Source organism: Rhipicephalus sanguineus, chromosome 1 (genome assembly GCF_013339695.2).
Source record: "Rhipicephalus sanguineus isolate Rsan-2018 chromosome 1, BIME_Rsan_1.4, whole genome shotgun sequence".
NCBI lineage: Eukaryota > Metazoa > Arthropoda > Arachnida > Ixodida > Ixodidae > Rhipicephalus > Rhipicephalus sanguineus.
Window position 1 is genome coordinate 220,492,312 of NC_051176.1, and position 14,556 is coordinate 220,506,867.

At 49.2% G+C, this 14,556-nt stretch overlaps 1 protein-coding gene across 1 annotated transcript in view; it reads left to right on the top strand.

Annotated features, from left to right (window-relative positions):
- The window catches only part of LOC119381606 (uncharacterized), a 417,646-nt gene that overhangs the window by 399,663 nt on the left and 3,427 nt on the right, over window positions 1-14,556 (top strand). Inside the window, exons 21-22 of the mRNA XM_049419611.1 lie at window positions 1,784-1,981; window positions 2,318-4,742. Of these exons, the coding sequence (XP_049275568.1) occupies window positions 1,784-1,981; window positions 2,318-4,742 (2,623 nt within the window). The remainder of the gene's footprint in view (window positions 1-1,783; window positions 1,982-2,317; window positions 4,743-14,556) is intronic.

Below are 14,556 nucleotides of genomic sequence, written 5' to 3' on the forward strand. Positions count from 1 at the left end.
AGTAAGCGAGCAGACTACCTGCGTGCCACAAACGGCTCATTCATCAAATTCGCTTGAACTTCAAGCCATCCCACAACGTCACAAAGCCACGTAGCCTCGGCCTTCTTTTCAAGCGCTTTTGTGATGTTTCGTACGTGATCGCTCTTTTCAACTTAACATGTAAATCCGCATTTTACACGGGCTTTCAGTTATCAAAAGACGACAAACGTAGGAACATTACCATATCATTCATATCTCTTTCATTCTCTATGGGAAGACACTGGATACCATGGGGCGTCATTGGTAGCTCCTTTTGAATTGTTCTCTGATGTCTGCCCCAAGGGTACCTTTCCACAGCAGCTATAAAGATATGTTTCACAGTCTTTGCACGCGTTGCAAGCACTGGAAAGGTAGTCGCAGCAGTCAACAGTATCTGTGTGAGCAGCCATATTCCCTTCGTAGTGTATTTTGAACCTGAAACTCTTGTCACAGTAAGTGTTGCGAATGAGCGGTTACATGTGTGTCGTACTGTAGTGTCGATGCCATCGTAAGTGACATAACGCGTTGTGGCGTGAGTGTTTAAGTGGGTTTTTCAAAGAAAACATATGTTCCGTGTCCGCTATTGCCATGACGTCTCGTTCGCTCTCAGGAACAAAGAGCATCGTACGGAGTTAGCTGGTAATCCGATTACGTATGTAAAAGTGCGCTGTTGAACCAGTTTTCGTGCTTCAACCGATGGGAAACGTTAGATGAATTCTTGTTCGTTAAATGTTGTTTCTGCGGAACGCTCCAAACTGCTTGTCGAAACGGCATTACGCATAATTTATTCACCGATCGTTAAACAGGCTTGCGCAATGACTGGGATAGCTTATTTTTGTAAGCTGTCCAGCAGAATAAAAAAGTGTGTGGCGTACTTTGGCATGGGCGGGGTAACGATGTTGTGAGTGGACTCTCACGCTGACCGTGCACATCACAAGCAATACAGTCCATAACTCAATTGTTCTCGGTGCATTAAAATTAATAATTCGCGTCTTTGTCGGCAACTGCTATGAATCGTAATGTCAGTGTGGGAAGGTTGGCGTTACAGTGCACTATAGGGTCCTCCGATAATACCGCACCGAAGTAATCTTAAAGGGTCTGACAACCAATTTTATGGTACCTGTTTTCTTCGGTGCAACGGAAAGTTACCGGTCGGAGTGTCTAATCAAGATATAGTAACGCGGAAAACTTTCACACTTTTTGTCAGCATTTTCCGATCTGCAGCGCCGATGAAACCGTATAGGTAACACATGCTGCAAACAAGTAGTGCTGCTCAGGTAGTGTCGCTTCCACGGGCACTAAGATTTCCGGTTCCACAAGTTGCCGCGAAGGCAGCGCCGCTTCTCTTTTTAACTCTTTTTTACCTCGTAATAAACACAAAATAAAGCGGGGATGTCTGATGCTAAACCGTCTGTAATTTTAAGCACGAATGAGGGTGCGTCTAAACAACCGCAGACTACGTACACTAATCCTACAGGCTCCTTCGCGCAGTCGCAAGGCTTGTCCACAAGGCAGAACAATGTACCGGTTTTTGTGACATTCGAAAGCAATTTAAAAACACAAATCCTACTGAAATCGCGAAAAGAATGCTTGATTCTGTCGCTATAGTTCACGCTCTTTTCATTTCCACTAGGGTCTAATCATACGTTCTGACCGGTTGTCCGTCCCTTCACCCGGGTTCATACAATAAACCTGGGGGTAATGGTTAACAGTTTGGTAATTCGATACCTGTATTGACGACGATCAAACATTCTTTTTCTTTCAGGGCTGCGCTGCGAGAAGCAGCTGTTCCGTCTGCCGTACCGTCCTCTGAGTCAGAGGATGCTTGAAGAGCCCTTCTGGTTAGGGCTAATCACCGTCTCAGCTGTTCTTTTGCTCATATTGCTTGTCTACTGCATAAAACGCAAGTTCGCCGACAAGATTGAGAAGTTTCTTGCCGAAGAGATTGAACGCAGCAAAAACAGTTGAGTAGCATGCTCATTCTCTTATTCTTCTTTTTGAATTGTTTGGTACTTATGATAACTAAATAACTGCTTGTTTATTTGCACTTCGAAAATATATCGCCACTTCTAGTATAGAAAAGGGTACAAGTATTTGATCATTTCACCGTTCATCGTTGTGCCTATTTGTTATGTGCAATGTGAATCATGTAGCTTGATGGTGCCGCTCGCCAAAGTTATAAAAGGTACCGCTAATATAGCTCACAATGGCGTATTCGTAAACACAACGTCCAGAATGAACAAGCTTGATCTAACCAATGACGATGGGCTTAGTCGGGTGCGTGTATACTTGTTCGCAGATCCGTCGCCGCCCGCGACACGTTACAGCCTGAGTTCCACCCAGCCGAGCCTGACGCCCGCTAGTCTGAGCCCGCAGCCATGTCAGCGGTCACTGCTGAGCCGCATTCGACGACACAGCATCCGAAGTGCACAGGGCGGTTCCAGCCCGTCCGACAAGGAGCAGGGGGCCTGCACGTTCAGCTTCGATGAGCTCCTCAAGCGATCGTCGCAGTCCTCCGGCTCTAAAAAGCAGTCAGCCAATTCCAGCGACAGCGACAACCCGATGCCTGGTACCAGTGGTCCGGGCCCGGCTCCTAAGGAGAAGGAGTCCGAGACCTCGCGAATCCTAGCCTCGCTGGTCACTTCGTCGAAATCGCCGGGAAAACGGAGGATGAGTTTGGATGAGTTTATCAAGCTCAGCGAGCGCAAGATACAGAGCATCAGGCGCGAGGAGACCCCCGGGGACATATCAGACGTGTCCATTGCCAGCGAGGGAAGTATGGAGACTAGTTTTATCCAGAGGACCACAGAATTTCACTCCATCCGGGAGCAGTCGCAGGAGCAAAATTCTTCTTCGGACAGCATAAGTGCGGGACCTAAGACCAGCGAGGTGCAGGTCGAGGTGACGCCTATACCCGAGTCTCCTTCGCGATGCTCCATCGGGGCTGAGACCTTGTGTCGCCAGGACGCCGTCGCCAGTGGTGGCTCACGCTCACCGTCGCCGCGCTCTTTTGTCGAGCAGCAGTCGTCCTCGCTAGAAGAGAAGGCCAAGGAGACGCCGAGTGCGACGACGGCAACAGAGACGACGATGGTGGCGGAAACACTGGCAACTCCCAAGGCTGAGCCCGCGTCGCCAAAAGCCGCAGGAGGGGACCCAAAAGGGGCTTTCTTGGACCTGCTTCAGAAGACAATGATGGCCGCCTCACCGGCCGCATTCCCCAAGTCCCCAACGAAGCAGCAGCAACAACAACAGCAGCAACAACAGCAGCAACAACAGCAACCACAGCAACAGCAGCAGGACACGACCCAGGTGTCTATGCTGAGCCTACCGAAGGTAGGCAGTGGCTGCAAGCAGAAGGCCACGGATCTGAGCGTCCCGAGGAAATATTCCGTCGACCTGCCGATGCCCAAGATCCTGATCACAGCAAACATGAGCTCCTGCGAGTCCGAGGAAGCGCCGAGCCCACCCAGAACTCCGAACCCATCCTGCAAGACCATGAACTATCTAAGTCCGCTAACTATCATGTGCTCCTCAGCGGACCGCACCATATCGGAGTCGAATCTCAGCACGTCCGGGTACTCTTCGCTCTCCAGCCCGGGACTGTCCAGGTGCAACTCGAGCAGTCCCATCGCTGACGAGCTGGAGAACCCCGCGCACCAGGGCCGGCGCGCCAGCGTCTCCCCCAAGAGCGGCCATTCGCTATCGCCAAATTACCTGTCATGCGGCACCAAGGCGTTTCAATTCCCGGTGGCCCAGGCCTATCCATATCTCGAGGCACACCGGCCGACGTCACCACTGCTGCAGAAGCGGAGGTCGTCCATAGGGGGAGCCCTGTGCCCTGCCACGCCGTCGCTCAAAGACCGCGTGACGCTCAAGGGCAAGTACCGCGCGACGCGGCACAACTACCAGACCACTAGCACAGAGGACTCTGTCGATGATGAGGGCATAGGCATCGACATCGCGGAAATTAGGATGAGCAAGTCATGCATCCGGGGCGGAGGCTCCGTGGACATCATCCTCGACACGGGAAAGTTCGACGTCCCCGAGCGAGACGTGTCCAGGGCCACGTCCCCGTTCGCCAAGAGCATCAGCTTCGAGAGCCCACGCTGCCGTAAGGCGGACAAGCACCGCAAGGGAGAAAAGCACCGCCGTCCCACGCCGGGAAGCTCGCCCGGCATCACGCCCAGCTCCGAGTCGCTGCCCAACGAACTGCTGGTGGCAGAGGCCAAGCTGTCGCGCAACCCGTCCAAGAGCAGCATGGCTGCCGCTGTGGCGGCTCACTCCACCTCCGACTCGGACGACGGTGAGCAGCGGCCGCGACGGCCGTGCAAGAGCCCCCGGACCAGCAACGCCCGGAGTCCCGTGGATGGCCGCGCCGCATCGCCTCTCTTCGTCTGCCAGCGCTCCTCGTCCTCGGACTCGCTTCCGTCCACTAACGAGGAACATATGGGCACCGACTGCTCGTCCACCGACTGCAGCGCTGACCGCCACCCCTTCTCCGAGCTGGCCATCGTCATCGACTCGTCGCACTGCGCGCCTGGTCAGACCATCGAGCTGATTCCGTGCCTGCCTCGACTGCGCGTGCATCCGCCGCCCCAGCGTCGGGAGGAGGCCACCAACACTCAGCCGGCGCTGCCGTCGCTGCGGCTCATCTCGCCCGAGGGCAGCACCAGCAGGAGCCTGGACGAAACCGCGGAACCACGCTCGCCCAGGCCTCCTAGAAGGTAAGTGCAGTGGCTTCGCACTTCAAAGCAACCTGTCCGCGTGCTACAGCTTCACTGATCATTAGCAGGCCTCGTGCATGATGGTCACCATTTAGTAGGGATATCGACATCGCATCGAGCATTTCACGTGAGTGCCTTTTCGAAACACCAAAAAAGAAGTGTCTTTAAATTGGTCCCGCTCCCATGTAAATACCGGAAAAATTGAAAGATCGACTCTACGGTACGTCCTTCAAAGCACTATGATATTGGCACCCATCATCTTACTGCTGAGATTCATAAGATCGCTTATTTTCTATCTGCAACGGAGCTTGGGCGAATGAATGTCGCCACCCTATTTGAGCATCAGTTCCTATTAGTAGACCTGCTTGGCCTCAAGATCGTGGGTATGTATGGCGAGGAGCGGCCACATGAGGTGTTGAGGACTGCCTATGGACATCCCTTTACTCCGCTCATGAGTCATGACCCCATGAAGGGCGGGTGTTTAATAAGGAGGTAAGGTTAAGTGTCCATCTGTGCAAACGTCCGTATACATCACCAATCAGGGATATATATACACCCCCTGAACATCAGGTGGAGCCCGACATCCCCCATACTGAAACCAGAATCCTGGATAAACGCCTGTCGCTAACACGTCTCAATACCATTTCTAGTGACAGCTCTAATGACAAAACATTAGTTCGGCAGTTAAGTGGATATTTCAGTTAAGTGCATCGTGCTCATAAAAATTATCAGCTTAAGCAAATGCACAGATTAAGAGCCATCGTAAGTCTGTGTAAACTAGCGATTCGTTTTAAGTCTGTGTAAACTAGCGATTCGTTTATGTGTACGTATCAGTTAGTATATGTTTAAGGCTTATTTGAGCCAACCAGGAAGGAAAAAAAAATCCGTGTTACTTGGAAGACGAAGCATCAACAGCTATTGAACAACTCCACAACCGAGAGCGTAGCCAGAATTTTTTTACAGCGAAAGCTGTTATGAGATCACAAGGGTCGTTTTTTGGCGCCGCCGCCGCCGCTGCCGTTGTTATTGTTGTCCGCCGCCGCCGCCGCCGCCGGTGTCCGTAGCCGCTATTGCACGAAATAAAAAAAAACGGAAATAAGAAAAAAATCCAAGATGGAACGGGGTTCGACCCATGGGCCCTCTGCGTTGGAGCCCAGTATTCTACCTCACAGCCATGCCGGTTTTTTTTCTCTTTAATGCATGGGAATAATGCCATCAAATCTCGCTGTCTATTACAACATAATTCATCGCTTTAGAATTACACTCACATGCACATATGCACAGAACACACAATTTAACATAGTCGAAGGAATCTTCAAAAGTCCGGTAAACAGACACAAGCGTCCAGAAGTCCAAGCCACTCCGGAACCATGCCGGTGCTTGAAACTACTTTACAAAAAGACCCTATAACGGCTTCATGTCGGGAAGGAACCACCTTAACATATGTAATGCAGCGTGGTAGAAGAGTAAAATGACAACCAGGCGTCACACAACGCGAATTCTGTAACCAGGCGTCACACAATGTGACTTGCGCAACGAGCGGGTTGTTGAATGCTTCCAACCCATTACAAAGGGCTCTGGCATAATTCTTCATCGTCGTCAGCCACAGCATCAACAAAGTGCACATAATGCCTTACAGATGGTACCCGCTTCTCCGCAGAATGACGAATAATGGCGTTGTGGGAGGTTCCCAACTTCACAAAAATTATGATTTGTGGCGTGGTGGGTACATTGCTAGTGTACTTGTCCCAAGAGAGAGAGAGAACATGCTACTCTGTATGGCGGGGGGGGGGGGGGGATTGAGGACAGAAAGGCGTTTATAACGGGCTCTAGAAATGCCGCCCTTCCAGCTTTCGCTGCGACTGTGCTGCGCGTTCCGCGCAGGCCTGGCGTTTTTTTTTTTTTTTTTTTTTGGGGGGGGGGGTTCAGTTAATTTTCATGAATGTTCATGCGTATGCTTTTATGTGCGTGGTTATTTTGCCACGTGCGCTTCTTTTTGTATTTCTATGTAACCGGTCCGTTACACGTGTAACCACTGCCTTTCGCTGACCGCGCCCGAATGTCTGGGAACCTTCCAGGTTATTTTGAAATTGTCGATAGGCTTGAGCGCGCAAACGCGAACACTTGAGTTTATTCTGGAACTAGCGCGGCCACCAGCGACAAGACTCGAATGTTCGATGCCGCATGTATAAATACCGGCGCGCCTAACCGCAGATCACATTACTCGACGGCGGACTACTGTTCATGCCGCTATCAGTTTACCGTGTCAATCGCTTGCACGTTGCCTTTTCATTTTCCTGGCACAACCCACGAAACACGAAACCTATATAAAACAATTTATAGAGGTTTTAAACGTTTTAAAGACGTTTTATAGAGGTTTTGTATTTCATGGGAAGTTCGCCCAAATAAAAAGTTTAGTCTTGAACACGCCGTCTGCTGCCTTCGTCAATGTTACGACCACGTGACAATATGTGCACATGCCGAATTGAAAATTTTCAGTTTGGGTGCGCAGGCAAACATGACCAAATTTCACTCGATGACCACGAATATTTGCCACCACAAAGTTGGCCTGATAAAGAGCGCAGACAGCAGGGAGTGAACGCTTCACGCTGCATGTCGCTTCAGCGGCGTCACTGAAACTTAAGATTACGCAAACTCGGACACTCGGCGCACACGAAGACAGCGCACATGAAACCACCAGCAATGTCGGCTCGCCCTATAGCCTGTAGCCCGGAACATCCGCCACAGATTACGTCCAGGTTATGGCATGCGGGGCACGTTGCCACGACCGGCCAAGAAATGGAGACTCGCGTTTTTCTGCACAAGCACAGTCTTAGTCGCGTTACACCCAATATACGTGGCGCGCGAGAAGACTGCACGCACCAAGCCACTATTTTTAAAGACGATAGTCTTTCTTCGGGAACTTAAACGCAGAAATTTTGGTCTGTCTTTCTGTCTGTCTGTCTTTCTGTTTGTCGGCACGTCCCTCGATTCAGCCACTCGGCCAAAGTTGAACCACTTGCCCAAGGGCCAGCCGTCTTGAACTGGTACGGCTGTTCATACTTGTGAACGTTGTCGGTCAAAAAGTAAATATCATGCATATCTGAGGTGCAACATCACTAGGTAAGTATTAGGTGGCGTGTTCCTTTAATAGAAAATGCATACATAGGTAATTTTAAGGACCCTAGTTTCTTACGCTGCGCTGAAAATGCATAAGAATGGAAGCTTGAGCGAGTTGGTATGCGTTCATCTTTGTTGAAACAGCGCTCACTAGACGACGACGAAGTAAAAGAAGGCACAGGACGGGCGCTGCCTGTCCTGTGCCTTCTTTTACTTCGTCGTCGTCTAGTGAGCGCTGTTTCAACAAAGCTGAAAATGCGACTGCGCTGAAATTTGCCTTCCTCCGTGCCCTTCGCACGAGCTCATTGTTGTGTTTCGGTTTCGGTTCTGTATTGCACTGTACGAATGCCATGGGTTGGTGTTGAAAAACTTTAGTTTTGAGAAGGCCAGGAAGGTGAAAAAAAAATATTTAAAAAATGAAAAAGCAGCATTGTGGGCGGACTTCAGGCTGCCGGTTGTGGGCGCCGCTCTGGCGGTCCTGTTTTACACAGGCGACGTGTAAATAAAAGAGTGTGTGGAGAGTACTCGTTGAGTGCGGACGTTTCTCTGCTTCAGCGCTTCGCGCCAAACCGCGTTTTCGGGCTGGCTGGCGTCCCCGCCGGTCGCGTTGGTCACCGCCGGTATTCGCCTGCTGCTGCGCCGGGACTACCAGCACGCAACACAGCACTCATGTTTCCCGACGTATTGCCAGACGGCGTCCATATCTCACACAGCGCCTCTTCTATCGTCTTTACACGACATTTGCAGCGAAGCACGCAGATACGCGGCCAATTTTTTCTAGGCTCGCCCTCGCTAGCTCCCTCAGCAGACGGTGGGCGTGCGGTTCGTGATAACTGCAGCACTTGGACATTATACAAAGCCCGCCTCGGTGGTATAGTGGTTACGGTGCTCGTCTGCTGACCCGAAAGTCGCGGGTTCGATCCCGGCCGCGGCGGTCGCATGTCGATGGAGGCGAAATGCTGTTCTGTCCGATCGATGTCAGTGCACGTTAAAGAACACCAGATGGCCGAAATTTCCGGAGCCCTCCATTATGGCGTGCCTCATAATCATATCGTTGTTTTGGCACATAAAGCTCCAGACATTATTGAAGCGGTCTGCAATAAGCGCACGGAAGAAGATGAAGTGGAATAGGGGTAGAAGTGAAGGGAGAAGAAGTTTTGAATAAAATGGCGGACGACACCCGTCTGATTGAAGCCATGTCTTTTATGTATTAGTTCCTAGAAGGAACGCTACATTTTGGCGCAGCCGACAGCTTGCGAAGACTGCAAATGTGGGTTACCTTTTTCATCGACGAGGCGTCATCGGAGCCTCTTGTTTTCACACGGTACCAAGTCCACGGTGAGCCAGCGATGGACATTCCTCGCGAAGTGAGCTCTACCGGACTGATCGACACGGTACTGCGAGAAGCTTCGATGAGCCGTCAAGCCCTCGTGCAAACAGGATCGGTGAAAGTGAATCTGCAGCTCCAGACACTGAGCGAACTCATTCTGGAACCCAGTCGCCGTGGCACCTTCAAGCAGGAAACGGCTTCCGGGGAGGTGAGCAGCGTTTTATCTGCTATTGAGCGACAACAATGGTGCATGATGCAACAAGCTGAAAAAATGGGATCGTTGGTCAAGTCACTTAGTCAGGAAAAACCACAACGACAAATTGTTGAACCAGACCTTTTTGATGGAGACTCGAAAAATGCGGGTCATTGGATGTGGTTTTTTGAGTATGCATGCGAAAGGAATATGTGGAAAAGTGACGACACGAAGATTGTAAACATGCGCCGTTATTTGGTTGCCATCGCAAGAAAGTGGTACGATTTGCACCTTATGGATGGAGCACCAATGTGTTGGGAAAGGTGGAAGAGTAACTTTTTGGCGTCTTTCCAAGGCAATGCTGTAGAAAGATGGGATGCAGCACTACACTTCACATACACGTCTGGTTCTTTGCTGGAGTACTGTCTTGAGAAGCGCCGCCTACTGCATTCCGCAGAACCAAAGCCGTCGTCTGCAGTTGTTGCTTTGGTAACGCAAGGTTTTTCCGTCAACATCCGCAGTCAAGTACAATTAAGTGATCCACGATCATTTGATGAACTGCTGCGATGCATACAGACGTCAGTGACCACATTTTCTTCGCGAGAACAGCATGGTGGTAAACAAGCCCTTGATCTTTTCAACCAAAGTAACAATGAAGCATTCATTCTGTCATCTGAGCCTGACAACGAGTATCGCGGATGTGTTCACCAGCGGAACAATGAAGAGGGGCGATTTTCAGCGTTAAGCAAGGCAGAGCTTCCACGTGAGCTAATTACGTTCGATGACAAGCCCCAAGAAAAAAACCTACGCCGAGACAGTTTACTTAATGTCATCAACCTTACTTTACGCCCCTATTAGCGTAGACGGCACTGAAATGAAGGCCCTTGTTGATAGTGGGGCTTCTGTCTCTATCATCAATAAGATTCGAGTAGATGGCGGTCGCTTGCATACTGGTAGAGCATTGCGAGTGCAAGCCTACGACGGGTCCGTGAGCACGCATAACGACTGGGTTACCCTAACCATTGAATATCAAGGACAATCAATTACCACTGACGTATTGGCCATTCCTGACGTCAGCTACGATTTCCTTTTGTCCCGTCCAGACATGAAGAAGCTTAAGGTGAATATCTATTGGGATGACAGACTAATGGTTGAGGACAACGTTGGACCAGAGGATCTCCATCGGGCGCCTAACAAAACAAGGATGATTTTCGACCAGGAGGACATTAAACGAAAGTACCCTGAACTTACGTGCATGGGCAGCTACCCTCCGGCGATGAAATCTCACGTCGTCCCTTTCGAACTTAGTGACAAAACAGTTGTGCGCAGAGTTCCCTATAGCATGTCTAGAGATAAAAAGGTGTGGCTGAAAAAATTCGGCAGATCCCACGTACCATGGGAGTCGATGTGATGCGAAGCATGCGGCGGGTAGGTGACTGTGGCGTAACTTTTTATACTGAGCGACACGTCACAAAATGACGCTAAAGATATGTTTAAATTTTAAACGCACACATATATATGTTGAAGAGCCGCATATGTGTCCCGAGAATGCACGCACTTTCACTAACTCGTGTGCATGTGTGGAATAAGTTATTGACAGTTCTTGAACAAGGGCATCATCACCGTGATCAGTGAGCACCAGCAGCTGGTCATGACTTGTCATAGGATCCGGTCGTGATCGTGGTGACGAAGGGTCCATGTGAAGTGAAGTATGTGGTATAGTAGAGCTGTTGGAATTCTAGGATGCCTCGGTTCCTACACCTACACCCGTTCATTACGTCACATTTTAGCATAAAAAAGCGACACACGACTCTTGCCTGCTTAGTGTGAACAAGGAACCCGTATGGGTCCCGAAACGTCTCGGTGTTTTTCACCTTGACTTGGTCAGTGACCGCATCTACATCCTCATGCCTCGGTCATTTCGTCGACAAATGGGCTGTCGACAGAGCCGGCGACAAGTAGGAACCTGAAGCCACCCTTCGCGTTGGTGAGGTATAGGCCGTCGAGGCTGGTAGGCCTGGATAGTGCTACGTGGACCAACATCAGTGGATGGTGTTAGTCGTATTCGTAGACTACCTGGGCGTATGTGGCCTACGTGGCCTAGTCTACAAAGCGGCTGTCACTCAATCTGGCATCATCCTCGGTCAGCATGAGGCCATCGCCCAGCCTCGTAAGAAATGAAGTGGACACGGCGTCGTTCTTGCGGACTAAGTGCAATTTACGGTGCGGTGATGAGGATATCACATGTAACTTTCGTTAATGTATTCCTCCGGGGTCGAGCAATGCTTCAATATAGCTTGCTGAATCATATGAATACAAACGTAGTGTTTATTAGACTGCTATAAAAGCGGAGCCAACACTGGAGCTACAGACTTTAATCTGATATGATGCATTTATCGTAGGAGTACACATCGTAGGAGTATCATGTAGTGTTTATTGCTTTCTTGTAAAATTAGATAGCAAGCACCACAACCACAATTGATGTTGCACCGATATTACGCCTGTGTAGGCTGTTTTTCCAAACCAGTTTATAGACCTGGCATGGCTCAGTGGTAGAATACCTGATTGCCACGCAGAATGCTTTGGTTCGATTCCTGCAGGGATCCTAATTTTCATTCATTCCATTCGTTGAGTCAACGCTGCCATTGTTGGTTTTTCTTAACGATCTAGCATTTAAGTTACCAATGTCCGTTCGCGCCGTTCCTCGGTAGATATAAACTGTCAATCACCTGTGGCGCATACCCGTACACCGCGGCCCGTGGTAAACGGGTATGTGCCACACGTGTCTAGTGGAAAGGGTTTGACGACGTACGCGACAGGATTTTAACGGTATTCATGTCATGACCTGGCAATCATAATCGTCAAATCCTCTTACCCTCCCATGCAAATTTTGGTCTTCACCAAGTTAAGGAGGCGATCATGAGAGCACATAGACGTAGGCGGCTAGATAGATAGATAGATAGATAGATAGATAGATAGATAGATAGATAGATAGATAGATAGATAGATAGATAGATAGATAGATAGATAGATAGATAGATAGATAGATAGATAGATACGTAGATAGAAACGCTCAAAGTGCCAGAGGTTCGCTAAGAAATGCTTCGCATTTAAAAGGAGTTGCAAGAAATGTTGGAGGCTGGTATTATCCGCCCTTCTGTTTCTCCATTTGCTTCTCCCATAACTATTGCCCCCAAAGAAGATGGAACATTCAGACTCTGCACAGATTACCGGGCTCTTAACCACCAAACAGAGTTGATACCTTATCCAATGCCGAGGATCGACGATATCATTGACGAGACTGGTGGTTGCCATTGTTTTTCAAGAATAGACCTTTGTAAGGGGTTTTGGCAAATCCCACTCACGGAAGAAACGAAAAAGTACACCGCATTTATAACCCCTTTTGACTTATTTGAGTACAACCGCCTACCATTTGGTTGGAAAAATTCTCCGGCATGGTTCCAGAAAATTATGACTGATATTCTGAAACCTTATTTGGGTGTATTCTGCAACGTCTACACCGATGACATCATCGTGTATTCAAAAACAAAAGAGGAGCACCGGGATCATCTTTCAAAAGTTCTTCAAGCTTTGAGTCTGTCTCAACTCAAAGTCAATTTCAAGAAAAGTGCTTTCTTTGAAGACAAAGTTGTATTTCTTGGAAGGGTGTTTGACGGACGTACTAAAAGCACGAAACGGGAATCAGTAGAAAGAATTTCTCAGCTGGCAAAACCTTATGATGTGCACTCTCTGCGTGTTTTCCTTGGTCTCGCAGGACACTTCAGGGCGTTTATCAAGGACTACGCACTGAAGACACGGTGCCTCACACGTTTATCTCAAAAAGACACACCCTTCCAATGGAATGAGGAGTGCGAAGCTGTCTATTGTGAGCTTGTAAAGCTAATATCGTCGGATCACATCCTGCGCATACCGGACTTCTCTCTGCCTTTCGTACTGAATACGGACGCATCACACTACGCGACCGGTGCAGTTTTGTATCAGAAACCCTCAAAACAGGCCGATCCAATGAAGCATTACGTGGTGGGATATTACAGCTACACGTTGAAACCAACTGAACTTAATTATTCTACTACAGAAAAGGAAGCACTGGCAGTCTTAAAAGCAGTTCAGTATTTCCGAACTTACCTTGAAGGGGCTAAGTTCATGCTATTTACGGACCATCAGGCGTTGACACAACTTTTGAATATGGCACAACCAAGAGGACGCATTGCTAGATGGGTCAACTATCTGCAACAGTTTGATTTCACCGTTTCGCACCGTCCTGGCCCGCTTCTAACCGATGCTGACGCACTGTCTAGATTGCTTGTTCATGCGTCCAGTGAAAATCCAGAGATGATCGATCATATTAAGCTATGGGAAGGTACAGAAGATCTGCAGTTTATTAATGGAAAGTACCATGTACCACCCACCCTGGTTCAAAAGATTCTTAATCTCTACCATGACACCCCTGGATCAGGTGGACACGATGGCTTCTGGCGCACATACAAGAAATTGCTTATGAGGTTCACGTGGCCAGGTATGAAAAAGGACGTCACTAATTATATCCGGACATGCCATGTTTGCCAAGTAAACAAAGTGAAGTACAAGCAGTCGACAGATGTTATGACGAACCCCGAATATTCAAAGGTACCTTTTGAAGTGGTTCATCTAGACTTCGCAGAGCTTAAGAAGAAGGGGGAAGGAGTCATGCGAACGCAAGCTTTTCTGCTTTCCATTGACGAATGTACAAGAACAATCGTGGCTAAAGCAGGGAAAGAAGATGCGAACAGCGTCATCAATCTGCTCACAGATGCGTGTTTTAAGCACACCAAGACACTAGTCTGCGATAACGGTCCTGCTTTCCGTAGTGCCAAGCTAGCAAGATGGGCTAATGACCGAGGAATACTTCTTAAGTATTCTTCTCCGTATCACCCTGCAGCGAACGGATTAGCAGAGCGGGCCATACGGGATATCAAACAGTTTTTGAAGATGTATCCAGACTTTCGCGGAGGCTGGAAGTGCTGCCTTGAAGCCGCTGTGAAGCACCATAACCGATCCTACACCACGGGTTTAGGCTGCAGTCCTTATTTTGCTACAACCGGAACAGCACCCATACTACCTGCAGATCGTGACCTAGGCCTCCTAGAAAAACTTCAACTTACTGAAGCAGA